The sequence below is a fragment of the Pseudophryne corroboree genome, chromosome 12 (assembly GCF_028390025.1).
Source record: "Pseudophryne corroboree isolate aPseCor3 chromosome 12, aPseCor3.hap2, whole genome shotgun sequence".
In the NCBI taxonomy this organism is placed as follows: Eukaryota; Metazoa; Chordata; class Amphibia; order Anura; family Myobatrachidae; genus Pseudophryne; species Pseudophryne corroboree.
Genome location: NC_086455.1, coordinates 120,882,340 through 120,910,200, shown reverse-complemented (window position 1 = coordinate 120,910,200; position 27,861 = coordinate 120,882,340). Strand labels below are relative to the sequence as shown.

Here is a 27,861-nt window from a genome sequence, read left to right as displayed (position 1 = left end):
CCAGAGAAATGCACCCGGCTCCCTGGGCACATTTTTCTAAACTGAGTCTGGTAGGAGGGGCATAGAGGGGAGGAGCCAGCACACACATGCACACACTAAAGGTTTTTAAAGTGCCAGGCTCCAGTGGACCCGATCTATACCCCATGGTACTAAAGTACAAGACCCCAGTATCCACTAGGACGTAAGAGAAAATAAAAAAAAATTTAGAATTAGGAATCAAAACAAATAGGAATGTATCTAATCAACATCATCATTAGTCAAAACCTTAAAGAAAAGGTCTACTTAAAATTTAATTTTCAGACCCTAGCCCCCATTAATAACAGAACTATTGCTGCCAGTGCTAGGAATAATTGCAGCTTGAGGTTACAGATAACCCCCTCATGCTGCAGAAGACCCGGTCCACATGTCAAACATACAGGAGACCTGAAAAAGTAGAGACTGCACAGGAGTATTTAATCAGTGCCTTGTATTAGAAATGAACATGGCACTGTTTGCATTTCTTCTACCCAGGAGATGAGCTGGTACGTACTCTAGCTCATCTCCTTGGGGCGAGGAGTGTGTGTGTGGGACGGGGAAGGATGGGGGACAGCAAAGAGTCCCACTCCTCCACTGCTAAATCAGGCTTGTTCCTGAGAATGTTATATTGGGCAAGTCTAGATTTGATTTTCTATTCTGACAATTTTAAAATAGCCAAGTAAATTAATATAAAGTTGCTTAGAATGTGCAAGCAACAGTATAGAAATATGCCATATTACATTAATTGTACATGTGTTTGAAACGTAAAAAAAATATTTGTACCAGAACATTATCATGGCTCAGAAATACATTACACATTTTGTGTATGGATATATTTAATAGAAACAAAATTTGTTGCAAACTGGTTCTTTAAAGGGTGACTCCACTCAAACATATCAGTCACTTCTTGGCAACCTCTGTAACCATGAAAACAAATGGATACCTCTGCACTTCTTGGCAACCTCTGTAACCATGGAAACAGATGGATGCCTCTGCAATTCTTGCCAACCTCTGTAACCATGGAAACAGATGGATGCCTCTGTACTTCTTGACAACCTCTGTAACCATGGAAACAGATGAATGCCTCTGCAATTCTTGCCAACCTCTGTAACCATGGAAACAGATGGATGCCTCTGTACTTCTTGGCAACCTCTGTAACCATGGAAACAGATGGATGCCTCTGCACTTCTTGACAACCTCTGTAACCATGGAAACAGATGATGCCTCTGCAATTCTTGGCAACCTCTGTAACCATGGAAACAGATGGATGCCTCTGTACTTCTTGGCAACCTCTGTAACCATGGAAATAGATGAATGCCTCTGCACTTCTTGACAACCTCTGTAACCATGGAAACAGATGGATGCCTCTGCAATTCTTGGCTACCTCTGTAACCATGGAAACAAAAGTATGACTCTGCAACAAATGGTTGTTTCTAATAGCTTCAATCCAATTGGCGTATTTCCAGGCTCCACAGCAAAACTCGGGTGAGGGTCCAGAGTCGCTGATATAGATTCCCATAGTGCTTGTCTGAGAGAACAGGAGCCTGTTCTGAGAATATGTGGGTGGGTCTAATGATGTGCTTGAAAGCCCAGACTGGGAGTAGAGCAGGGGGCTCAGAAGGGTTACCCGTAATTGTCAGCCAGGACCTGTTGCGGTGGCATCCCTTGCAGTGACTTTCGTTTGTTCCACCACTGGCAACAGCCACATAACAATTAACCAAATGCCACCTTTGGAGTTAACCGAGTCAACTGAGATACCCTGCATCATGATGTTATTTAGCCAAGATACATTTTTATCACTTTGCTTGAAATGGTGTAGAAGTCAAATGATTCAATAAATAATTATGAGCAAATGCAATAAACAATGCATTAGATATAGAATATAAACCATCCCCCCCAAAAAAGTATTCACATTACCACAAAATTTCGTCAGTGTCTCTATAGGGCTGTGGATTTTTGATCTCCATAGGTAGACGTCCCACAACATGACTGAATCGGCCTGGGGAGAGCATTCTGAGAGATTCTTTCTGTCCAGTTGGCAATAAAATGAATGAGCATCACATGCCATGGAGGTAAAGCACCCAAATATCAATAGTCTTTCATTTTGCTGCAGGATTTAAAGCAGCAATTCTTGTAAAGACTCAATCAACCTGGTTTTGCCATAAAAAAAATTGCTATTTTAAATCAAATTGCAGAAAAATCGGGACTTTCAGCAAATCTGTGGCTATTACATTTGTCTCCATCATAGCGGTTACCAGGAATAACCAATACACCTGTAGAGGTTTGTAGGCCAATTGGGATTAATAAGGAAAGTATGTTACTAGGACACGTATTGAGTCCTCTAAGAATGCATCAATTTGATGTAGATTTCCTAACATTCTGCGAATATTAAATATTTGTTGCTAATTACAGAAATTAGATCAAATGTTTTAAAGTGATAGAATGCATATTTATAATACTTTTATGCCTTGTTTCAGTTATTTTTTCTGGGGGAGGGATAGGGTTATGCTGTGGGAGGTGAGTTAAGGGTTTGGCAGTAGGAGGGTTAAGGTGCCCATACACCAAAAGATTTATCTTCCAATCTGGCTGGCTGGCACAAAAATCTGGTAAGGGATGGGAGCAAATGACATGGATAGAAGCAAATGACAGTTGACCATTTAAAATGGTCAACTGTCATTTGCTCCGATCCCTTACCAGATTTTTGTTCCAACCAACCAGATTGGAAGAGAAATCTTTAGGTGTATGGGCACCTTTAGGGTTAGGCACTAGTGGGAGCGTTAGGGTTTGGCAGTAGAAGGATTAGGGACTAGGGGGAGGAATAGGGATTGGCAGTAGGAGATGGGTTAGGCATTAGGAGAGAGACACTAGCGCACGCAGGGGGGGGGGGGGTTCTGAGTAACCAGAAACCCTCGACAGGCCGATTTTCTTTAAAACAGCTACCTGCCACTCGCGGCAATCGAAGCCCCGCCCCTTGTTTCGCTTCTGAGGAAGAACCCAGTGAGGTTCGAAATGCATTAAGCGGTGTGGCTTCTTTTCTACCTGGTGGACTGAGGCATAGGATTGATCCTGAATTTGCGCTTAGGAGTATCCGGAACTCTGTGGGCTTTCTGGATCGATGAGTATACAGCCATCTCTAGCACCAGTGTTACTACATGCTTTTAAATTTCTTTTGTTTGTGAGTGCATTTTTTATTAAAAAATCTTTTCCTTGAATGGGAAATCTGCACTATTGTTTTGCCTTATTCTGTTTCAGCCTGAAGTTCAGGTGGATATCAGAAGAATCCCTCAAGCTGAAACTTACTATATGCTTGCTACTCATTGACATATTGTGAGTGTGGTACACAAAGAACCATTCTGTTTTTTTTGTTGAATTGGATGTCTGCACTATTGTGTCATTATATTTCTTTCAGTTCTAATTCAAATACAAGGTGATATCTGAGAAGTTATTCCCCATAAAGAACTATAAGGGAAGTAAAGCTCTTCTATTTTATGTAACCATTTAGGACTAAATTTGCGCAATCCATACACCTAATACTACAGCGTGCCCAACCTTTGCTGCTTCTTCCTGCAGCACAGCAAAGCGAGATCTGTGTATATATAATGTATATATACTACAGGTATATCCTTCCTATACTACAGGCTCATTGGTACTGTATATATAAACTACAGGCTGGTGGCATTCATGGCACTTAATATATAAAAATTGCTAATTGCAGCACTCTTTTACTCCAGTTCTTTTATTTGTAGAACTTTCCACAGAGATTATATATATATTAAGTAAATGAGTGGAGCAAGTAGCATTTTCTATACATTAACAAGCCCTGTGATTGCCTCTAGTGTTTCCAAAATCTAAATATAATTATTTTTGGTGTGGAGGGCACCTGGGCATCATAATGTGGCTGAATGGAGTTATTTATAAATATATATGTATATTTGTTTGTTTATATATGTATGTATATGGAAACCCCCCTTACCAAATCCTGCATTTGCCTCTGCTAAGGGGGAACGAAATGGTTAGGCTGCAGGAGAGGGTAGAGTTAGGCACTTGGAGGAGGGTTAGGGCTTGACAGTAGGGGAGGGTTAGGCACTTGGGGGAGGGTTAGGGCTTGACAGTAGGTTAGGGTTAGGCACTTGGGGGAGGGTTAGGGTTAGGCAGTAGAGGGAGGGTTTAGTAACGGATTGCTGCACCACTGTGACTGTTTTTTTTCAATATAATCATGTCAACATACTAAGCTATTGCAGTTGCACTCATGTCAACCAATTAGACTGAACCAGTATAAACTGTTAAAGGAAGACTGAAGGTGTTACACATACTGGAGTAACCAAACACTGTATAGTCTTACACTAATAAATTTAAAACGTAATTATGTAAAGTATATTGATTTAACTTGCTAAAATGATTTAGGGTATAGCGTACAATTGTGTGGCACTTTGCACATAGCAACTATAATATCCACAGCTTGGAAAGAAGAAACAGTACTCGCTCATAGAGGAACTTCTCCCTACTGACAGCAACAGACGGATTCCTTCTTTTTGCATCTTATGTTAGGTGCAAGTAAAAGAAGTCTTGTATTTCTTGCCAGGAATCCTCCTGAGCCTGACAGTGAGCTTTCATCTCTCCACCTCCTAAAATAGGCACTCCTAGAACTCTATCGATGGCAGCTGGACAGAAAGGCGTGCATGGCGGGTCTATCCTATGCCCAGCACCAGGGTAAGAAAGCAGGCTAAACTGAGTCTTTCCGTTTTCCTGTAAGCGCTGTATGGCTGCTTTTGCGTAGACAGAACTCTTCCAGTTAAGGTCATTTTCTCCTACAATAAACAGGAATGAACCTTGGGCTCTCTCTATTGGGATGAGGCTCTGGCTATTAACTGGATCCAGGGGATCATCAAGAGCCTCAGAGACATCGAACACTCCTGTTTCCGAAATTCTGATTCGGCTCATGTTGTATCTCAGACCTGGGATGGTGAAATCTTTGTAGTTCAAGTTGGCAGCTGTGTTGGAGCAGCAGCCGGAGACACTAACTGCAGCAACCACCTGGGGCAAAAAAGTAATCATAGAAAGAGCCAGATCCGCCCCTTTTCCAGTCCCAATTACACCAATGCCAGGCCCTCGCACCTATCAGAGAACAGAAACAAACAGATAAGGATTTGGAAAGGTGACTGGTTTCAACATTTTAGAGATCTGAGATTGTGATATCCTCATGAAAGTAAATAGCAAGAAGCAGAACACAGAACATAATACACAGAAAGAGGGGTAAAAGGAATAGCCTGTGATGATCTTTCTGCGACTTCGATGTTGCTACAAATTGTGGGAACTTTGGCCTCCAAATATGGAGATTGACTTGTGAACCTGCGGTGATTTGCGGTGAGGGTTTGAAGCCACACATTCACCATTCCTGCGTGTTTTTAGTGCTTTAAAAATATATGTAGTAAAAAAAAAAACCTCATGGAGCAATAGCAGTACCTAAAGACCTGATTCAGATGTGGTTGCTAATGCAATAGCAGATACATTTTATTTTACACAGCTACCGTTAAAGTATACTACAGTCACAGCCGCCTGGAAATGTACTGAGATGACCACTGGAGGCCTCGCAGATCCCAGCAACTGCGTACACATAGGCATCTGAGTAACCCTATAGTCGCGCAGAGTGGCCGAGGGAACAGAGACCTTGGGGGCCATCTTTTCTGTGTACAGGATCGCAGATGTAGGTGGAGATGCCCCTAAAACGGCTGTAGCATGCCTGCATTTACCTCCCCTAACCGGACCCTGACTGTCAATCACTTTGCTGAAATCTTCACTGCAAGCGGCATTACAAGGTACCCTGGCAAGTGCGCAGTCAGCTGATAATCGCTCAAGTCTGTAAATATCGGCATTCCATCCACATCTGAATCAGGCCCTAGGCTGGTATTAAAAATATCGGAGGGGAAAAAATAGTCACCACATGACTGGAATACTTAAGGAAGTGGGGTGTGCATAAAAAAAAAAATGACACCCCTTGGGCAGCAGGTGCGGGATTGATATGTGGTAAGAAATAGATTTAATAATACACTACAAGTACCAGCTAGCCCCATCATGCTCAATTTTAAGAGCTGTCAGGGCATTCTGTCTCTTGGAGAACTACAAGTTCTATCATGCCCTGGCAGACAATGCCTGCTAGCACCTGTAAATAAAATATTACCAAAAGCACACATTGTAGGAAAAAAATCCTTAAATAAAAAAAAAGTGAGCTCTGATTGGTTGGAGCATGGGAGATGCCATTCTCTGACCAATCAGAACACTCCTATTCATTTCAATGGCAAGCGATTATATCCCTCCCATATACGCAGTCTCCTCCTTTCCTTTTCATTCCCTTCCTTACTGAAGGATGCCGGTATTCAATGTAAATGGTGATGTATACATAAGAAGTAGATAAATAAAAGTGAGCTGAGCTGCCTTCTCTAATTGCCAAGGACTGGGGATCTGACATAGAAACAACAATATTAACAGCAACATTTTTTATTTAAAGGAGCATAAAAAAATAAGATTTTACTCACCGGTAAATCTATTTCTCGTAGTCCGTAGTGGATGCTGGGAACTCCGTAAGGACCATGGGGAATAGCGGGCTCCGAAGGAGGCTGGGCACTCTAGAAAGATTTATGACTACCTGGTGTGCACTGGCTCCTCCCACTATGACCCTCCTCCAAGCCTCAGTTAGGACACTGTGCCCGGACGAGCTGACATAATAAGGAAGGATTTTGAATCCCGGGTAAGACTCATACCAGCCACACCAATCACACCGTATAACTCGTGATACTATACCCAGTTAACAGTATGAATATAACTGAGCCTCTCAACAGATGGCTCAACAATAACCCTTTAGTTAGGCAATAACTATATACAAGTATTGCAGACAATCCGCACTTGGGATGGGCGCCCAGCATCCACTACGGACTACGAGAAATAGATTTACCGGTGAGTAAAATCTTATTTTCTCTGACGTCCTAGTGGATGCTGGGAACTCCGTAAGGACCATGGGGATTATACCAAAGCTCCCAAACGGGCGGGAGAGTGCGGGTGACTCTGCAGCACCGAATGAGAGAACTCCAGGTCCTCCTCAGCCAGGGTATCAATTTTGTAGAATTTTGCAAACGTGTTTGCCCCTGACCAAGTAACAGCTCGGCAAAGTTGTAAAGCCGAGACCCCTCGGGCAGCCGCCCAAGATGAGCCCACCTTCCCTGTGGAATGGGCTTTCACCGATTTAAGATGCGGCAGTCCAGCCGCAGAATGCGCCTGCTGAATCGTGTCACAGATCCAGCGAGCGATAGTCTGCTTAGAAGCAGGAGCACCCAGCCTGTTGGGTGCATACAGGATAAATAGCGAGTCAATTTTCCTGACTCTAGCCGTCCTGGAAACATAATTTTTCAAGGCCCTGACTACGTCCAGTAACTTGGAATCCTCCAAGTCCCTAGTAGCCGCAGGCCCCACAATAGGTTGGTTCAAGTGAAAAGCTGATACCACCTTAGGGAGAAACTGGGGACGAGTCCTCAATTCTGCCCTATCCCTATGGAAAATCAGATAAGGACTTTTATATGACAAAGCCGCCAATTCTGATACACGCCTGGCCGAAACCAAGGCCAATAACATGACCACTTTCAACGTGAGATATTTTAGATCCACGGTTTTTAGTGGTTCAAACCAAAGTGATTTTAAGAAACTCAACACCACGTTGAGATCCCAAGGTGCCACTGGAGGCACAACCGGGGGCTGAATATGCAGCACTCCTTTTACAATGTCTGAACTTCAGGTACTGAAGCTAATGCTTTCTGGAAGAAAATCGACAGAGCCGAGATCTGTATCTTAATGGAGCCTAATTTTAGGCCCATAGACACTCCTGCTTGTAGGAAATGCAGAAATCGACCTAGTTGAAATTCCTCTGTTGGGGCCTTTTTTGGCCTCACACCAAGCAACATATTTCCGCCATATGCGGTGATAATGTTTTGCAGTTACATCTTTCCTGGCTTGAATCAGCGTAGGAATGACTTCCTCCGGAATGCCCTTTTCCTTTAGGATCCGGCGTTCAACCGCCATGCCATCAAAACGTAGCCGCGGTAAGTCTTGGAACAGACAGGGCCCCTGCTGCAGCAGGTCCTGTCTGAGCGGCAGAGGCCATGGGTCCTCTGATATATTTTCTTGAAGTTCTGGGTACCAGGCACTTCTTGGCCAATCCGGAACCACGAGTATCGTTCTTACTCCTCGCCTTCTTATTATTCTCAGTACCTTTGGTATGAGAGGCAGAGGGGGGAACATAAAACGACTGGTACACCCACGGTGTTACCAGAGCGTCCACAGCTATCGCCTGAAGGTCCCTTGACCTGGCGCAATATCTTTTATAGCTTTTTGTTGAGGCGGGACGCCTTCATGTCCACCTGTGGCCTTTCCCAATGGTGTACAATCCTTTGGAAAACTTCTGGATGAAGTCCCCACACTCTCGGGTGGAAGTCGTGTCTGCTGAGAAGATCTGCTTCCCAGTTGTCCACTCCGGGAATGAACACTGCTGACAGTGCTAACACATGATTTTCCGCCCATCGGAGAATCCTTGTGGCTTCTGCCATCGCCATCCTGCTTCTTGTGCCGCCCTGTTGGTTTACATGGGCGACTGCCGTGATGTTGCCTGATTGGATCAGGACCGGCTGGTTTTGAAGCAGAGGCCTTGCCTGACTCAGGGCATTGTAAATGGCCCTCTGTTCCAGAATATTTATGTAGGGAAGTCACCTGACTTGACCAAAGTCCCTGGAAGTTTCTTCCCTGTGTGACTGCCCCCCAGCCTCAAAGGCTGGCATCCATGGTCACTAGGACCTAGTCCTGTATGTCGAACCTGCGGCCCTCTTGAAGATGGGCACTCTGCAGCCACTACAATAGAGATACCCTGGTCCTTGGAGACAGGGTTATCAGCCTAATGCATCTGAAGATGCGACCCGGACCACTTGTCTAACAGGTCCCCCTGAAAAGTTCTTGCATGGAACCTGCCGAATGGGATTGCTTCGTAGGAAGCTAACATTTTTCCCAGGACTCGCGTGCAATGATGCACCGATAACTGTTTTGGCTTCAGGAGGTCTCTGACTAGAGATGACAGCTCCTTGGCTTTCTCCACCGGGAGAAACACTTATTTCTGGTCTGTGTTCAGAACCATCCCCAGGAACAGTAGACGTGTCGTAGGAACCAGCTGTGACTCTGGACTGTTTAGAATCCAACCGTGCTGTTGTAGCACTTTCCAAAATAGTGCTACCCCGACTAGCAACTGCTCCTTGGACCTCGCCCTTATAAGGAGATTGTCCAAGTACGGGATAATTAAAACTCCCCTTTTTCGAAGGAGTATCATCATTCCGGCCATTACCTTGGTAACACCCTCGGTGCCATGTACAGTCCAAACGGCAGAGTCTGGACTTGGTAATGGAAATCCTGTACCACAAATCTGAGGTACTCCTGACGAGGATAGTAAATAGGGACATGCAGGTAAGCATCCTTGATGTCCCGGGATACCATGTAATCCCCCTCGTCCAGGCTTGCAATAACCGCCCTGAGCGATTCCATCTTGAACTTGAATTTTTTATGCATGTGTTCAAGGATTTTAAATATAAAGAAGGGTCACACCGAACCATGCGGTTTCGGTACCCCAAACCGTGTGGAATAGTAACCCCGTCCTTGTTGAAGTAGGGGCACCTTAAGTATTACCTGCTGGGAATACAGCTTATTAATTGCCTCTAGCACAGCCTCCCTGCCTGAGGGAGTTGTCGGCAAGGCATATTTGAGGAAACGGCGGGGGGAAGACATCTCGAATTCCAGCTTGTACCCCTGAAATACTACTTGAATGAAACAGGGATCCACCTGTGAGCGAGCCCACTGATCGCTGAAATTTTTGAGACGGCCCCCCACCGTACCTGGCTACACCTGTGGAGCCCCCGCGTCATGCTGTGGACTCAGAGGAAGCGAGAGAAGAATTATGATTCTGGGAACAGGCTGACTGGTGCAGCTTTTTCCCTCTTCCCTTGTCTCTGTACAGAAAGGAAGCGCCTTTGACCCGCTTGCTTTTTTGAAGCCAAAAGGACTGTACCTGATAATACAGTGCTTTCTTAGTCTGTGAGGAAAACGGAGGTAAAAATATTTCTTCCCAGCTGTTGCTGCGGATACGAGGTCCCAGAGACCATCCCCAAATAATTCCTCACCCTTATAAGGCAGAATCTCTATGCGCTTTTTAAGGTCAGCATCACCTGTCCAGTGACAGGTCTCTAATACCCTCCTGACAGAATAGACATTACATTAATTTTGGATGCCAGCCGGCAAAATATCCCTCTGTGCATCCCTCATATATAAGACGACGTCTTTAATATGTTCTCATGTTAGCAAACTAGTATGTTTGACAGGGTCACCGACCACGCTGCAGCAGCACGCTCTGCAGGTTTCAGTCTAGTACCTGAGTGTGTAAATACAGACTTCAGGATAGCCTCCTGCTTTTTATCAACAGGTACCTTCAAAGTGGCCGTTCCTAAAACGGCAGTGCCACCTATTTTGACAACCGTGTGAGCGCCTTATCCACCCTAGGGGATATCTCCCAGCGTAACTTATACTCTGGCGGGAAAAGGTACGCCATCAGTAACTTTTTAGAAATTACCAGTTTCTTATCAGGGGGAACCCACGCTTTTCACACGCTTCATTCATTCATCTGATGGGGGAACAAAACACTGCCTGCTTTTTCTCCCCAAACATAAAAACCCCATTTTTAGAGGTTAATGTCAGAAATGTGTAACACATTTTCTTTATTGCCGGGATCAAGTCACGGATGTTCCTAGTGGATTGTGTATATGTCTCAACCTTGTCGACACTGGAGTCAGACTCCGTGTCGACATCTGTGTCTGCCATCTGAATGAGCGGGCGTTTTTGAGCCCCTGATGGCCTTTGAGACGCCTGGGCAGGCACGGGCTGAGAAGCCGGCTGTCCCACAGCTGTTACGTCATCCACCCTTTTATGTAAGGAGTTGACACTGTCGGTTAATACCTTTTACCTAACCATCCACTCTGGTGTCGGCCCCACAGGGGGCGACATCACATTTATCGGCATCTGCTCCGTCACTATATAAGCCTCCTCCTCAAACATGTCGACACAGCTGTACCGACACACCGCACACACACAGGGAATGCTCTGACTGAGGACAGGACCCACAAAGCCCTTTGGGGAGACAGAGAGAGAGTATGCCAGCACACACCAGAGCGCTATATAATGAGGGGATTAACACTATAACTGAGTGAATTTTCCCCCATAGCTGCTTGTATATACAATATTGCGCCTAAATTTAGTGCCCCCCCTCTCTTATTTACCCTTTGAGCCTGAAAACTACAGGGGAGAGCCTGGGGAGCTTTCTTCCAGTTGCACTGTGAAGAGAAAATGGCGCCAGTGTGTCTGAGGGAGATAGCTCCGCCCCTTTTCCGCTGCCTATTCTCCCGCTTTTTTCTGGATTCTGGCAGGGGTATTTACCACATATATAGCCTCTGGGGCTATATATTGTGGTATTTTTGCCAGCCAAGGTGTTTTTATTGCTGCTCAGGGCGCCCCCCCCAGGCGCCCTGCACCCTCAGTGACCGGAGTGTGAAGTGTGTATGAGTAGCAATGGCGCACAGCTGCAGTGCTGTGCGCTACCTTGGTGAAGACTGATGTCTTCTGCCGCCGTTTTTCCGGACCTCTTCTTGCTTCTGGCTCTGTAAGGGGGACGGCGGCGCGGCTCCGGGACCGAACACCAAGGACTGGGCCTGCGGTCGATCCCTCTAGAGCTAATGGTGTCCAGTAGCCTAAGAAGCCCAATCCGGCTGCAAGCAGGTAGGTTCGCTTCTTCTCCCCTTAGTCCCTCGCTGCAGTGAGCCTGTTGCCAGCAGGTCTCACTGAAAATAAAAAACCTAAATCTATACTTTCTTTCTAAGGGCTCAGGAGAGCCCCTAGTGTGCATCCAACCTCGGCCGGGCACAAGATCTAACTGAGGCTTGGAGGAGGGTCATAGTGGGAGGAGCCAGTGCACACCAGGTAGTCATAAATCTTTCTAGAGTGCCCAGCCTCCTTCGGAGCCCGCTATTCCCCATGGTCCTTACGGAGTTCCCAGCATCCACTAGGACGTCAGAGAAATAAAAGGTAAATAATGTGTTAGAAGAGAACAGACTGGCGCTACACATACTTACTTTGGGGTGCCGAGACAAAAAGTTAGCAGCTTCCTCAAAATACTCCAGATGAAATTCAGTCATTGTAGGTGGAAGGTCTTCAAAGGCAAAATACGGTAATGCGAGAGATGCGAAACCACGGCTGGCTAGCAGGCTGGAACGATATTCTACCATGCCACCATCATCCCCAAACATGTCAATCACTCCAGGAAAGGAGCCCTCACCTAGCAATGGAATGACGAACAGTCGTTAACCACCTAGATTAAACAATGGTCAATGTGTATAAAACAAAGTAAGTAGTTACTTGTCTAAAAACTAGTAAAGTCAAAATAACGTAAGTTTAGACTTACTATATATTGTTAATCGTGAGGAAAGAAAACGAAACAAGCAGAAACAGTTACAGACACCCACCACACTAGGAAGAAGAGGAAAGACTTAAATACATGCTACGGCAATTCACTTAGAGGTTATGCCCTCTGACATGTACAAGTGCCGGGATTTTTACTGTAGGCCTTCAAATTCTTTGAATCAAAAATGTATGATAGTCCTGATTGGTTTCGGGGGGTGTCTCAGCCGATCCTGCACACCGTAACAGTGGCTCTGATGACTTTCTTCCTGCGCCCGTGCAGCGTGAGGAAGAAGTAACTCAGAGGCCGGATAATCGACTGATCTGCGACTGGCGCTGGGTCTTTGTACGTAGCCACTTGGAATCGCACAGACACCGGTGGGCTTCTCAATACAAATCAAGAACTACTTACGTTCTAACTGCACATACTGAGATTATAGTAAATCTGCCTCTTCTGACTCAACATTCTGTGAATTTATATTTGAGTTTTTATCTCTATTCACTACAAATATAATGGGATTAGATTAAAATAATGAAACGGTTGCAAAATTCAGATATTTCGTATTTCTTATAAGTCATAGTGGATGTTGCATTGGAAATTTTGTTTTTCCAGTATCTTGTGTTTGTTTGTTCAGACTACACAGCTGACTGACTTCATATACTCTTTAATGAAATCTAGATAATTTATAACTAGTGCTTGCCGGATATATTTTGTCTACTATGCTGCCAAATCCAGAATATAGGTAAGCATTAAGCTAAATTAGCTAGCCTTATCTTGACTACAAATGTCTAATATGGGATCTTGGAGGCAATTGGAACCACCTTAGGTGTCCGCACTCAAGAATCCACCATTGTACACATGGAAAAGGTCCCATACCAGCACCATGACAAACAGAACACATTCAGTAAGGGTTTGGCCCCCTGCTTTGTTTTTTACTAACCCACAAATTTTACTACAGAAGATCTATCAGTAAGGTTCACACTTTAATGCTGACTTGGCCCTGGTCCATATTATAAAACAGAGCATTACAGGGCTCAACAATCCCAGGGTACAGGTCTCCATGGCCCCTAGATTTTGCTGCCTGGCTACCAGATTATGCAGGAAGGGAGGAAGCAGACCCTCTTCAGCCCCAGCAGAGATTCATGAGTGTGCCTGTATTTCACGCACAGGAGAGCATGTGATAAGTGCCCGTCCCGGCCTGTACTGACTGCTGCGCATGTCTGTCCAAGTTTACGCTGTCTACTGTCTCCAAACTCTGGCAGCATACAGCCCTCCGATACAAGGGTCTATGTGAGGCCTGGGATTTTGGCTGCAGAAGGAGGTAGTGATGTTCAACAGGATGAGGGGGATTGTTTAACCAGGGTGTGGCCAAGGAGGGTCGGTTTGACTGGGGTTATCCCATTAGATGTGTGGCCGTGGGGGTTGGCTTGCCTGGGGGGGTGGGGGAAACTGCTCAGTAATGTAGCTGCCGGGGGGGGCAATTATTTTATGTTTTTGGGGGGGAGGGGCGGGGGGACGGTGGTCTGGCTCCTACACTTTCATCTTGGCTCCTACATTGTAGAAAAATTTGTCAAACCCTGGAGAAATAGACACCTCTCCTCCTATTCCAAACTCCACTTTAGGATGCACAACATGCCCCTCATCTTTTCACATTGCCCCAACATACGTTACCTCAGTTTCCACTTCAACAAGAGTTGGGAGCAAAGACAAAAACAAGTAACTTTGCACCTTGGTAAAACCATGCATCACTGTGGAGGGGGAATGTGCAGAGTCAGATTTGAGAGGGGCGTGTCCTAAGCTAAATATAAATTGCAGTCAGGGTTGGAAAAAAATAATTTAAAAAAAAAAAAACAACAACACTTTTTTGTTTAAACCAGTTTTTTTTCTTTACATTAATGTTTTAATGGAAAAAAAATTTGAATCATGTATTAGAAACCTTGATCAACCTTGGTTGTAATGCTTCCTAACATTACTAATGTTATTAGGCTTTGAGTTGATTCATTTTACAACTATCAATAAAACCAATTTTTTGCAGCTTATTATTCCTATCACATTTATATGTAGATAGACTAAACATACATACAAAGTACTCTGAGAAATAGATTAAATTGAAAATAAGAACAAGTTAATGTTAAGCATTAGTCCTACTTATTACTTATTATAATAAAATAAATCTGAATAGTAATACAGAATAGAAAATGCAAAAGCACTTCCAGAAATAAATAAACACACACACACACACACACACACACACACACACACACACACACACACACACACACACACACACAACAATATAATGTGTGGCCAGAGACTAAAGTACAGGATTAAGTAATTTAAAAATATACATATATGAGCTCATTTAAAATACCCAACAGGGCAAAATTAAAAAAAACAGGGGTTCGGCGACACTGCAGGATCCTGGCTGAACTCGGATGATTTTTTTAAAGGGGCAATCACTGGCATGAAACATTTTTGTTTATTGAAATGGGCTTTTTTTAAAGAAGTCATGACCCCATGCCTACAGTTTATTCACCGCATAATAACAAGTGTTTAAAAAAAAACAAAAACAAACATTTGGCTTAAACCATGGTTTAAACCAGCCAACCCTGAATTTGCAATGTAATAATAAAGTTGTCCAGTATTTGTGGGCTACATGCAAAAGCAGCCAGTATCTAACCTTCATGCAAAAAAGTAAATGTATTTGCATCCCTTGCATTGCAACATGGTTTGTCCAGGTGCAAAGTTAAACGCTGTTTTTGCTTTGCTCACAACTCAGAATCAGGTCTGTGTGTCTGCCAGACTATTACAAATGAAAATAGCAGCTCATTCATACGGGCTATGCACCCAAAAATAGTCAAATGAAAAAAGGGAGGGAGACGAGCACTTATATTCAAACAGGGGAATAATCCTGCTGGCAGGTGCGTCACCCAGTGTTCTTTTTTCCGTGTTCTTGAAAATAACAGGTGACTCACCAGTCGACAGGATGATCCTCTGGAGGTCACCTCTGTCACCAGCCCAAACAACTACTGTGCACAGGAGCATACCGGAAACTCAGAATCTGTCCCATAGAATACTTTATATCAGAGTACTTAACCTTGGAGGGACTATTCTGATTTGCAGTCCCAACAATTACCGGAATCAATACATTGTCCTCCTCCTCCTCCCCCCCCCCCCCACCCCCCCTTTTCCAGTTCCCAGTGATGTTGTACATTTTTTAGTCTCTGTACAAATGTTTATTTTACATTTTTAATTCATGGTACTGGCAAGCAGAGCCGGCCCTAGGCATAGGCAATTGCCTAGGGCGTTTGGTGTGCCTAGAGGCACAGGCAGCTTCTGATGATTAAAATGGTATGCAGCATGCCTATATTCTGTGTGTAGCATTTCATATGCAGATACAGCCATAGTCACACACAGTATATAGGCATGCCGCATATCCTTTTCATCAGCAGAAGCTGCTTGTACATCCTAGTCACATAGCAATGCAAATAAGATGCATTTTCATCAAAAATAGGCACCCGACGTTAGCAGAGCTGCCAGCTGACTCACGCCAGGCATCTCCTGCTGCATGGTGTATTGAGGCAAGATGTATAAGGACACATCTGTATCCAAGCATAGGCAGAGATCACAGTGTTAGCGGCCGTGTGAGTGCTGTGTGTGTGAGCAGGTTGGTTGTGCAATAATGTTCGGCATATGTGTAGGGTTCATCATGTGTATAAATGCATTAATAATGTGCTGCAAATGCGTAATGGGCACTATGTGTGTCATTATATGTATAAGGGCATTAATAATGTGTAACAAATGTGTAAGGGGCACTGTGTGTCATTATGTGTATAAGGGCACTAATAATGTGTGGCATATGTGTAAGGGACAATATGTGTGTCATTATGTGTATAAGGTCATTAATAATTTGGAGTATATGTGTAAAGGACATTATGTGTGTCATTATGTGTATGAGGTCATTAATAATTTGGAGTATATGTGTAAAGGACATTATGTGTGTCATTATGTGTATGAGGTCATTAATAATTTGGAGTATATGTGTAAAGGACATTATGTGTGTCATTATGTGTATGAGGTCATTAATAATTTGGAGTATATGTGTAAAGGACATTATGTGTGTCATTATGTGTATGAGGTCATTAATAATTTGGAGTATATGTGTAAAGGACATTATGTGTGTCATTATGTGAATGAGGTCATTAATAATTTGCGGCATATGTGTAAGGGACATAATGTGCATAAGGGCATTAATAAAGGTTGGCATTATGTGTAAAGCGCATTGTGTTTAAAAGGACATTAATAATGTGTGTCATGTGTAAGGGCCATTACTGTTTGGTGTTATGTGTATAAATGCATTACTAATGTGTTTCATTATGTGTATAAGGTGCTCTACTGTGTGGCGTACCATATAGAAATGGCAATACTGTGTGGTCTAATGTGGAAAAAGGGCAATATGGTGTGGTGTAATGTGAACAAGGAGCAATTCAGCGTGATGTTATGCGAATAAGGGGCACTACTGTGAGGAGTAACGTATATAAGGTAAAGTGGTACTACTGTGTGATGTAATATGAATTAGGGACACTATCACATGATAAATTGTGAATTAAGTTGCAGTACTGTGTTGCGTAATCTGAATTGTGGGTACTATTGTATTGCCATGCCCCTGGCCAGCAAAAACACACCCCTTTTTGGGCTGTGCGCCGAATGTGCACACTGATCCTATTTAAAATATAGGGGGTAGGAGCACCAAAATGAGGACTGCTATAGGAGAGCGGTGATGGTGCTGAGAAAGGGGTGCAGGGTCAGAGCCGGAACTAGCGGTGGTGCTAGGGGGCACCAGCTAAACATCTTGCCTAGGGCATCATATTGGTTAGGGCTGGCATGTTTTGAGACAATAAAAGTTAAATAGAAACCCGGAAATCTGGCCAAACTTTAACAAACAGCAGCGCCACCTGGAGGACATAAAAACATACTGTCGTATGAAGATCTTTCAATAACTATTACACTAAAGTATATTGTGAAACAAAATGTTACTTTTTACACTTCTATACATTGAAAGCATTGGTGGGTCACCAGCTGGATGCCTAGATCACATCAGGACCTCTTCCTGGGAGTCACCACTGTTCTACGTTGTAAGTATGAAAGCAAAGCCTTTTATCAGTAGCAGCAAAAATGTTATATTTCTGTGACACAAGAAAAAAATCATTTAAAGGTATTACTGATATAATGAAAAAGAAAGTTGACAATATATTTGGTTTTAGGACTGTGATACATGTCTATCACATACCTACTATACTTGAAAATATTCCATTTCACCCAGCAAGTACAGTAAATACAAACGTTGCTTCTTGCCAGGGGCGTATCTACAGAGGAGGGGGCCTGTGTACACCTCCGGGTGGGCCCCCTCCTCTGTACGGCGCTGTAGACTCCGGCATTGTGCCGGAGTCTACTGCGCATGCGCAGGTCTCCGGAAACATGGCACCCGCCATGATCCAGAGACCAATTTGGCTACCGCGCATGCGCAGCGGCCATTTTGGTCGCGATTTCCGCTGCTGGACTCCGGAAAGGTAAGTGTTAAAATGGGTGCAATGGGTGCGGTGTGGGCCCCCCTGGACCCAGGGGCCCGTGTGCACCGCATCCATTGCACCCATTATAGAAACGCCAATGTTTCTTGCTACTTTTAGCTACAATGCAAAGTTATATATTACTTTAACTCAGAGGCAGCAGCTACCCAAATAGATGATTTACTAAAATGTTTCATTAACCGGGGATATGATTCTAAAAACGTACTAGCTACAAAGGCCAAGGTAATGCTATTGGATCGAGACTCACTCCTAAAGAAGACAAGTTCATGCAAAAACCAAAGTTACCATGGAAGACCCAGTACAATGCTTCTTCTGAAGAACCCAACAGAATTTCTAAGAAACGTTGGCACCTTATTCAAACAGAGAGGAACCTGAATCTACACGATACGGAATTGATGCCCTGTTTCATGCGAGCCAGGAACATTTGGGATGGGCTAGTTAAAAAACAGCCATCTCATGTAAGAATACACAACAGACTGCTAACTTCTTACTGCATAAAAATAGAGGGCTGCTTGAAATGTGCATGTACCCAGTACCGGACTTCCCACTAGGCACGTCTCTAGGGGTGGCACAGCAGGTCTCCTCCCACCCCCTCCCCATGATGCTGGCTCTCTGCACGTGGAACTCGCACCCTGCAAAGCCAGCAGGTACGATCCAGCTGGGGGGTCAGACCAGACAGGGGGCATCAAAGAGACAGCGGTACAGGGAGACAGCATATATAGGCTGGCAGCAACGGGGGACACACATCGCCCTCCAACATCCTGTTTCTCACACCTCCCAGCGCCTTCCTCCCCTGAGTCCCTGCTTCATTAGCTCAGCCCCCATTGTGGAACCCCTGATCCCCCAAACTACCCTCCTGTTGTGGCACTCCCAACCCTCCCCTACTCATCCTCTTATCCCGGCACCACCAACACCCCCTTTGGTGGAAACCCAGAACGCCCCCTCAATCGAGGCACCCCCCCTCCCCCGTAGTGGCAACTCAAATCCCTCCCATCTCCCCCTATGCGGGCCACCCACTGCCCACCCCAAAGAACACCCGACCACCCCCCTCACTCTTCATACATAATGGGTCGGCGGCCATGCCTTGTAAGTGATTGCCCCTTTAAAAAAATCGTCCGAGTTCAGCCAGGATCCTGCACAGCCGCCGAACTCCATTTTTTTATTTTGCCCTGTTGGGTATTTTAAATGAGCTCACATATGTATATTTTTAAATTACTTAAGTCTCTGGCCACACGTGTGTGTGTGTGTGTGTGTGTGTGTGTGTGTGTGTGTGTGTGTGTGTGTGTGTGTGTGTGTGTAATAATGTTGTGCCTAGTGGCGAACAGAGCCCTAAATCCACTTCTGCATGTACCACGTGCAAATATTTGATAACAGGAGATACATTCTGTCATCTTCATCTGGGATTCAAGTATAACTTCAAACATAATCTAATTTGTGAGTGTACACATTTAATATATCAAACTGTATGTCCTTGTGGTCTGACCTACATAAGTAAGGCTACAAGAAAATTCAAAGAGAGGCTGACCGCTCACCGATCTGCGATAAGAGCAGCACTAACCAACAGATCAAGCAATCAACCAGTGGCTTCCTTGTCTACGATACTGGATGATTGACTATATACCCCTTCAATAAGGGGAGGCAATGGGAATCAGGCCCTGTTAAGGTGCGAAGCCAGATGGATTAAAAGATTGGATGTCTTCAGCCATAAAGGTCTCAGTGACATGTTACCTTTAGCCTGTTTCCAGTAACTTTACCCTATTTTTTGGGTGGTATTCATGTGACCGGCGGTCGGGAGACCGACGGTCACATGACCTCCACCAACATCCCACCCCCTCATTACCCTGACGGTCAGCATGCCGACCAACAGGGACTATTTCCACTTGTGGGTGTCAGGTGAACTGCGGAGACAACCTTCGGCAGGAACTGCTGTCTAGTACGGAGCTCTGCTCTGTCCTCGTAAAAAATCAAGTATGCACTTTTAGACGAAAAGGCCCCCAATTCTGAGGCACGTCTAGCAGAAGCCAGGGCTAGTAACATCACCGTCTTCCATGTGAGGTACTTGTCTTCTACCGTCATAAGAGGTTCAAACCAGGAGGACTGTATAAATTCCAACACTACATTCAAATCCCAGGGTGCCGTAGGCGGCACAAAAGGAGGTTGTATGTGGAGTACCCCCTGCAAGAAGGTCTGAACTTCTGGCAACACTGCCAATTTATTCTGGAAGAAAATGGAGAGTGCTGAAATCCTGGACCTTAATGGAACCCAGACGTAAGCCTTTTTCCACACCAGCCTGCAGGAAACGTAAGAAACATCCCAAGTGGAACTCCGCAAGCGGAAACGTGTGTTCCTTGCACCAAGAGACATTTCTTCTCCAGATATGATGATAGTGTTTTGACGTCACAGGCTTCCTGGCCTGAACCATGGTAGCAATAACCTTTTTGGGAAAGCCCTTGTGAGCTAGGTTGTCCCACTCAACCTCTGTGTCATTAAACGAAGTCGCCGTAAGTCCGGGTAGAGGAACGGTCCTTGTTGAAGAAGATCTCTTCTGAGAGGTAGAGGCCAAGGGTCTTCGACGGACATGTCCAGAAGATCCGCGTACCATGCCCTCCGAGGGCAATCCGGGGCAATCAGAATTGCCTGGACTCCCTGATTTCTGATGTGTTTGAGCACCCTTGTGAGCAACAGAATCGGAGGAAATAAGTAGATCAGCCAGTAAGGCCAAGGCGACGTCAGTGCATCTACTCCCTGGTTCGTGATTAATACCAGTGAAGCTTCTTGTTGAGACGAGAAACCATCATGTCTATCTGTGGGTAGCCCCACCGGTGGACAATCTGCTGGAAAACCTGCTGGTGGACACCACACTCCCCCAGGTGGAGATCGTGACGACTCAGGAAGTCCGCTTCCCAGTTGTCTACTCCCGGAATGAAGATTGCGGACAGTGCTCTTGCATTTCTATCCATCCAGAGGAGTATCCTTGACACCTCTTGCATGCAGGCTCTGCTTTTGTCCCTCCTTGCTGAGCGACGTACGCCACTGCTGTGGCGTTGTCCGACTGTACTTGGATCGCTTGATCCCTGAGCAGAGGAGAGGCCTGAAGCAGAGCATTGTAGATCGCCCAAAGTTCCAGAACGTTGATCAGAAGGAGACATTCGTAGGCTGACCACCTGCCCTGGAACTGCGCCCCTTGGGTGACAGCTCCCCATCCCCTTAGAATCGCATCCCCTTAGTCGTGAGGAGGTCCAATCCTGAACTCCGAAACTCCGGCCCTCCAGTAGATTGGAGGACTGCAGCCACAACAGGAGGGAAATCTTGGCCTGAGGCGACAGCCATATCATCTGGTGCATATGAAGATGTGATCCGGACCATTTGCTCAGGAGATCCAGCTGAAAAGTCCTGCCATGGAACCTCCCATATTGGATCGCCTTTTATGAGGCGACCATCTTTCCCGACAATCTTATGCAAAGATGCATGAACACGCGAGTAGGTCGGAGCACCATGCGGACCATCTCCTGAAGTGTTCTCATCTTGTCCTCTGGTAGGAACACCTTATGGGCTACAGTAACCAGCAACATCACCAGGAACAGGAGCCACTGAGTTGGCTGCAGGTGGGACTTCTGTAAATTGAGGGGATCCACCCATGGCGTGACAGAAGTTGGATAGTGCGGTCAATATGGAGCAACAAAAGCTCCCTGGATCTTGCTTTGATCAGAAGATCGTCCAGGTAAGGGACAATATTGACTCCCTGGACCCGGAACATCATCTCCGCCATCACCATTGGGATCACCCTCGGAGCTGTGGATAGGCCGAAGGGCAGTGTCTGGAATTGGTAGTGATTGTCCAGCAGGGCAAACCTCAGGAACGCCTGATGAGGTGGCCAAATCGGAATATGGAGGTAGGCGTCCTTGATATCCAAGGAAACCATGAATTCCTGTTCTTCCAAGCCCACAATCACTGGTCGCAAGGATTCCATTTTGAACTTGAACACCTCCAGGTAAGGACTCAATGACTTTAGATTCAAAATGGGCCTTTACGAACCATCCGGTTTCGGTACCACAAACAGGTGTGAGCAATAACCCTTGCCTCGTTGTGGTATTGGTACTGGAACAATGACGTGGGACTGGACCAACTTTAGGATGGCGTGTTGCAACGTAACCTGCATATTTTCCAAAGCTGGTAAGCTTGATTTGAAAAATCGTTGGGGAGGAGCACTGTTGAACTCCAGCTTGTAGCCTTGAGAAACAAGATCCCTGACCAAGGTATCCTGGAAGGAAGCCTCCCAGACGCGACTGGAGTGACGCAGACAAACTCCCACCTTGAGATCCCCTCGGGGTGGGTGGGGACTGTCATGCTGAGGCCTTAGTGAAATCAGAACTGGTGGTCTGTTCCTGAGAGCTGGTGCTTGCAGGCTTCCTTGACTTACCTCTGGTGCCTCTAGTTGCATTGGAGGCACCTTGACCTTAGATTGAAATCTGCGAGACCGAAAGGACTGTACAGATGGCCCTGGGTAGGAGTGTCTCGCCGGCGGGGCCCCAGAGGGGAGAAACGTGTATTTCCCAGCTGTAACTTTGGAAATCCATGTATCCAATTGAACCCCAAAGAGCCATTCCCCTGTAAAGGGGAGGGATTCAACACTGCGTTTGGATTCCGCGTCCGCTATCCACAGACGCAACCACAAGGCCCTGCACGCCGACACTGCCATGGCAGAGGTCCTAGCCTTAATGTTCCCCATCTCCTTGAGGGAATCACAGAGGTCGTGTGTAGTGTCCTTAATGTGCTTTAGGAGGGTCACCATAGTGGCCCTCCTCAATTAGAGTGTCCCATGAATGAATGGCATGGGTCATCCAGCAACCCGCAATGACTGGTCTTTGCGATACACTCAAATCTATTTACATGGCAGCAGGTGTATCTTCTATTTTCCTATCCCCAGGATCCTTTATGGTAAAGGAGCCCAGGGCAGGCAGCACCACCTTTTTGGACAGTCGAGAGACAGATACATCAACCCCGGGGGTTCCTCCCAAAATTTCCTACCTTCAGGAGCAAATGGGAAAGTGCGCAAAAACTTTTTTGACACTTGGAATTTTTTGCCTGGATTTCTCCAGGCTAACTTGAATAGGTCATCTAACTCTGCAGAATCAGGGAAAGTGACATTAGGCTTGTTTTGTGCAAAGAAAAACGACTGCTGTGATGCAGTGTCCTCTAGAGGGAGCTTTAACACGTCCCATATAGCCAGAAGTAGGGGTTCAATACCCTGGCAAAATCGGTATCCCCACTAATGATGGGGATCAAGTCCTCCCCATCCTCCTGTATATCCTCATCTGTGTCAGATAGTACAGCAGGCAAACCATGCTTCTGTTGTCCTGCATGAATGGAGGGGGGCTGAGCAACATCTGCCCAAGCAGCTAAACTGCAACAGCCTGTTGTAGTAGCTGAGTTTTCTGAACATTAGCAGTGAGCTGGGATGACATATCAGACATCATAGTTTTAAGAGACCCTAGCCGGTGGGGCTCTGGACCCTCTCCCCCAGCCCCTTCACTGATTTGTGAAGATTGGCTGCATTGTTCACATGAAACAGAATCAGATGATAATGGAGAGAATCTGGTGTGGCATACACTGCACAGCTTGTGTTTACCCATGTTTCACAGTAAGCACAATCACATACACACAGACAGTAATATATTGCAAGCCTGCCCTACTGTATGTGAGAGGAGACACACAGAGAGAAGGACACCAGCACACCCCTAGGGAGCTGTACATCCCCAGTGAGGCTGTCAGCTAACCTTATCACAGTCAACACTAATAAATCCTGCCCTGTAGAGGACCCAGATAGTGTTCAATAGCGGCTCTCCCCCTTTGCTACACCCTGTACCAGATATCCAGCGTGTCTAAGGAGTCAGGAAGCGCTGTGTGTGCTGTCCATGGCTGCAGTGAGCAGAGGGAGGCGCCAAAATACCTCTGGTCCCGCTCTGAGTTAGCTCCGCCCCCTCCAAAGGCGCCAGAGCTATAGTTATTATTTATACTGGCAATGTCTCCTTTCAGCTTAAAAACATCACAACAAGTGCTAGTCTAAGCCAGTCTACACGGGGGATCTTAGCGGGACCCCCCCCCAGGGTGGTCTTACTATGTATGGCCCTGCTGTCTAGAGCTTGCGGGTCATACGTGTTCTAGCTGGCTCCCAATTCAGTTACCCGGGACTGACGTCACTTCTGGAAATGTGTTCCAAGTGCGCTCCACTGCCTACCTGGATGGCGGGAAGCGCAGGAGTCATTAACAAAGAATGTCCTCAATAATTGAAGTTATCATTATGGAATAGGCACACATTAATACTATATGCAAAACGGAACTTCTGCTAAACACTTCCGGTTTCGAGTTTAGCCAACGCGAGTCAGCTGATGATGTGACCAATTACTGATATCAATGGGTATAAATATCTGGACAGTGATGAACCTCTCTTTACTCTCTTTGAAGAAGTCCTAGAGGGACGAAACACGTCGGTATTCCTCCCTATCCACCTGATACAACGTATGGACTGCTTATCTCATATTATTGAGCCATTGGGACTTTGAGAGACTCTGTTTGCACTGACCAGTGCTGTTTTTAAGTGGTGTTCATTGTTTTCCTTTTTTTTATTCCCTCTATGTGTAGTCGTAACTGTTTTTTTAATTATATAACTGTATGTGGACACATTTTTATCTAATCCACTAGGTGAATATAGTAACAGAGTATTTGAGGTTGAATAGAGGCAAATTGCCCATCGTGTTCAACCTGTATTAAGTTGTGATGATTCTACATACTTGCTGAATAATGTTTTTTGACTAGTTAGCTACTATAACTCATGTTACTCCCCGGATTAACCACGTTGATATTTTAAGTATTATAACCTTGGATAGCTTTTTCATTCAGAAATTTATCCATTCCTTTTTTAAATCCAATTACAGTGTCCACCATTACCACCTTCCCTGGCAGGGAATTCCACATCCTGATTGCCGTAACAGTGAAGAACCCTTTCCTCCGTTGCGTTCGGAAATTTCTCTCCTCCAGTCGCAGCGAGTGCCCACGTGTCCTAAACTGTGTTCTTTTAATAAATAATTCCTCTGATAACTCTTTGTGATGTCCCTTTACATATTTGAAGATATTAATAATATCTCCTCTTAGGCGCCTCTTTTGTAGGGTATACATATTCAGCCTAGTAAGTCTTTCCCTATAGTCCAGTCCTTCTAGGCCTTTAATCAATTTAGTAGCTCGCTTTTGAACACTTTCGAGCTCACTAATGTCTTTTTTATACAATGGTGCCCAAAACTGAACACAATATTCCAGGTGCGGACGTACCAATGCCTTATACAGCGGCATGATAACTAGTGATGAGCGGATTCGGTTTTACTCGGTTCTCAAAACCGAATTTTATTGACTCACTGATGTCACGTGTTTTGGATAGCCAATAAGATTCGGTTTTGAGAACCGAGTAAAACCGAATCCGCTCATCACTAATGATAACATCCGAGTCCCTTGTCTCAATTCCCCTTTTTATGCACGCTAGCACCTTACTTGCCTTCTTTACTGCGTTTTGACATTGTGTATGGTTATTAAGCCTATTATCAATGAAAACCCCCAAATCTTTTTCCAACTCTGTTTCCCCTAGGCGTTCCCCATTTAATATGTAGGATGCAAGTTTGTTTTTAGTCCCAAAATGCATAACCTTGCATTTGTCTGCATTGAACCTCATTTTCTATTTAGACGCCCAGAGTTCAAATTCATACGTATTATTATGCTACCACTACGCCGATAAATGTGAACATTTTTGAAGCTATAAAATACTACACTGAGATGGAAACCCACGACATTCTATCACTCATACCAAGCATATACGCACATATGATGTTACACTAAACCCTATCTACTACACTATCAGGCGCCTCTTCCTCACCTTCTAGAGCTACATAAACCGATTTGCCTATCAGCCAACGTTTCTGGGTCAAATCAGACCCTGGCTTCAGGACCAAGGAGTAGGAGCCAGTGGCTTTATTATGTGACTTCTAGCTGTTATTTTGTGGCTCCTACTCCTTGGTCCTGAAGACGGGGTCTGATATGACCCAGAAACATAGACCTGTCAAGGATTTCTAAAAGTTATGTGAGCTGACCAGTATGTATATTGGACCACTGTGTTGAATACACTATGGGGGATATTCAATTGTTTGAAAAGTCAGTTGGGCATCTGTTTTTTCCTATCTAATAGACAGGAAAAAACAGACACCCAACTGACTTTTCAAACATTTGAATTCCCCCCTATATGGGGGTCATTCCGAGTTGTTCGCTCGCTAGCAGATTTTAGCAGCATTGCACACGCTAGGCCGCCGCCCTCTGGGAGTGTATCTTAGCTTAGCAGAATTGCGAACGAAAGATTAGCAGAATTGCGAATAGAAAATTCTTAGCAGTTTCTGAGTAGCTCGAGACTTACTCCTACACTGCGATCAGATCAGCCCGTTTCGTTCCTGGTTTGACGTCACAAACACGCCCTGCGTTCGGCCAGCCACTCCCCCGTTTCTCCAGACACTCCCACGTTTTATCCTGGCACGCCTGCGTTTTTCCGCACACTCCCAGAAAACGGTCAGTTTCCGCCCAGAAACACCCACTTCCTGTCAATCACACTCCGATCACTACAACGATGAAAATTCTTCGTTCGGACGTGAATAAATCTACTAAGTTTTGTGCTAAAATACTTAGCGCATGCGCACTGCGTACCATGCGCATTTTTGCAAAAATCGGCAACGAGCGAACAACTCTGAATGACCCCCTATGTCTTTTTTCTAAATCCTGGAGTCTGTGATATTTAGACAGGAGGCAGTCTGCCTATTTGAATCTATTTAAATTTAACAAGGGCACACAGGTAGTTGGCTGGTATATATTATTGGAGTGCCGGTTTGTGGGACTTTGTATGTATGTATATATATATATATACATACATACACACACACACATACAATATATATATATATATATATATATATATATATACACATATACACACATATATATATTTCTCTACATATATAATAAAGAGAAAGAAATGATTAGCTTTTAAGATGGACATTACTATACCTGGAGGTAGAAACAGGCTGCCTCTGACTGCTCCTTCTCTCAGTCTGATCCTTCGCACTCCAGGGGCACAGAACCATCTCTGGATTTTAGTTCTAGCTACCACATCCTTTGGTATAGCTCTAGGGCTCATGTGCCCCTTATGTACCAACAGATCAATCCCCATAGGAGACTTGTGCACACTTCTCTGTTCCAGTCTCTGGTAGGGCTTTTCCATGACAGAGGGAGCCAGGCTCCAGAGGAGGCCCATGGGCAGCACCCCTGTATAGTCACCCCCAAGAGAAGGCTCCCTGTGCAGATGCACTCTGCCGAAGTGATCAGCCTCATAGTGTGCACAGGAGTCATACAGGCAGCTGTCCTCCTCCACCAGAGCCCTCACTGTCACCGCTTCCCGCGCGCTCAGCCCCTGTACTGTGATCTGCAACTTCTCGTCTGCAAAGCCAGCCTGGGGGCTCACCGACACCGACACCGCCCGGCTGCCTGTGTAACTATAGGGAGCTTTCCGGAGCTCTGCAGCCCAGCCGCGTAATACACGGCAAAGCATTCTCCCACTGTGTGTACACTAGCACAGCAGCACTCTGATCAGCTGACGAGAGCAGGCAGTCATGTGACCAGCAATGAGTCCGACTTAGCCGATCACAG

The 27,861-nt window shown here is 45.3% G+C and overlaps 1 protein-coding gene across 1 annotated transcript; it reads right to left on the bottom strand.

Annotated features, from left to right (window-relative positions):
• Positions 1-438: 438 nt before the first annotated feature.
• LOC134980915 (acyl-coenzyme A thioesterase 1-like) lies at positions 439-27,861 on the bottom strand. Its single transcript, XM_063947944.1, has 3 exons — positions 27,223-27,861; positions 12,216-12,418; positions 439-5,130 (listed from the first exon to the last, which is right to left on the bottom strand). Exons 1-3 carry the CDS (start codon positions 27,761-27,763, stop codon positions 4,555-4,557), a joined length of 1,320 nt encoding a protein of 439 aa, XP_063804014.1. The 5' UTR covers positions 27,764-27,861; the 3' UTR covers positions 439-4,554.

What these genes read in the sequence shown, in the direction of transcription:
- LOC134980915 (XM_063947944.1), bottom strand. Translation starts at nt 27,763, where the DNA reads ATGCTTTGCCGTGTATTACGCGGCTGGGCTGCAGAGCTCCGGAAAGCT. An exon ending in CAGCCTGTTTCTACCTCCAG is followed by an intron (nt 12,419 to 27,222) that starts GTATAGTAATGT and finishes TTCCATTGCTAG; the next exon opens with GTGAGGGCTCCTTTCCTGGA. An exon ending in TTTTGTCTCGGCACCCCAAA is followed by an intron (nt 5,131 to 12,215) that starts GTAAGTATGTGT and finishes GTTCTCTGATAG; the next exon opens with GTGCGAGGGCCTGGCATTGG.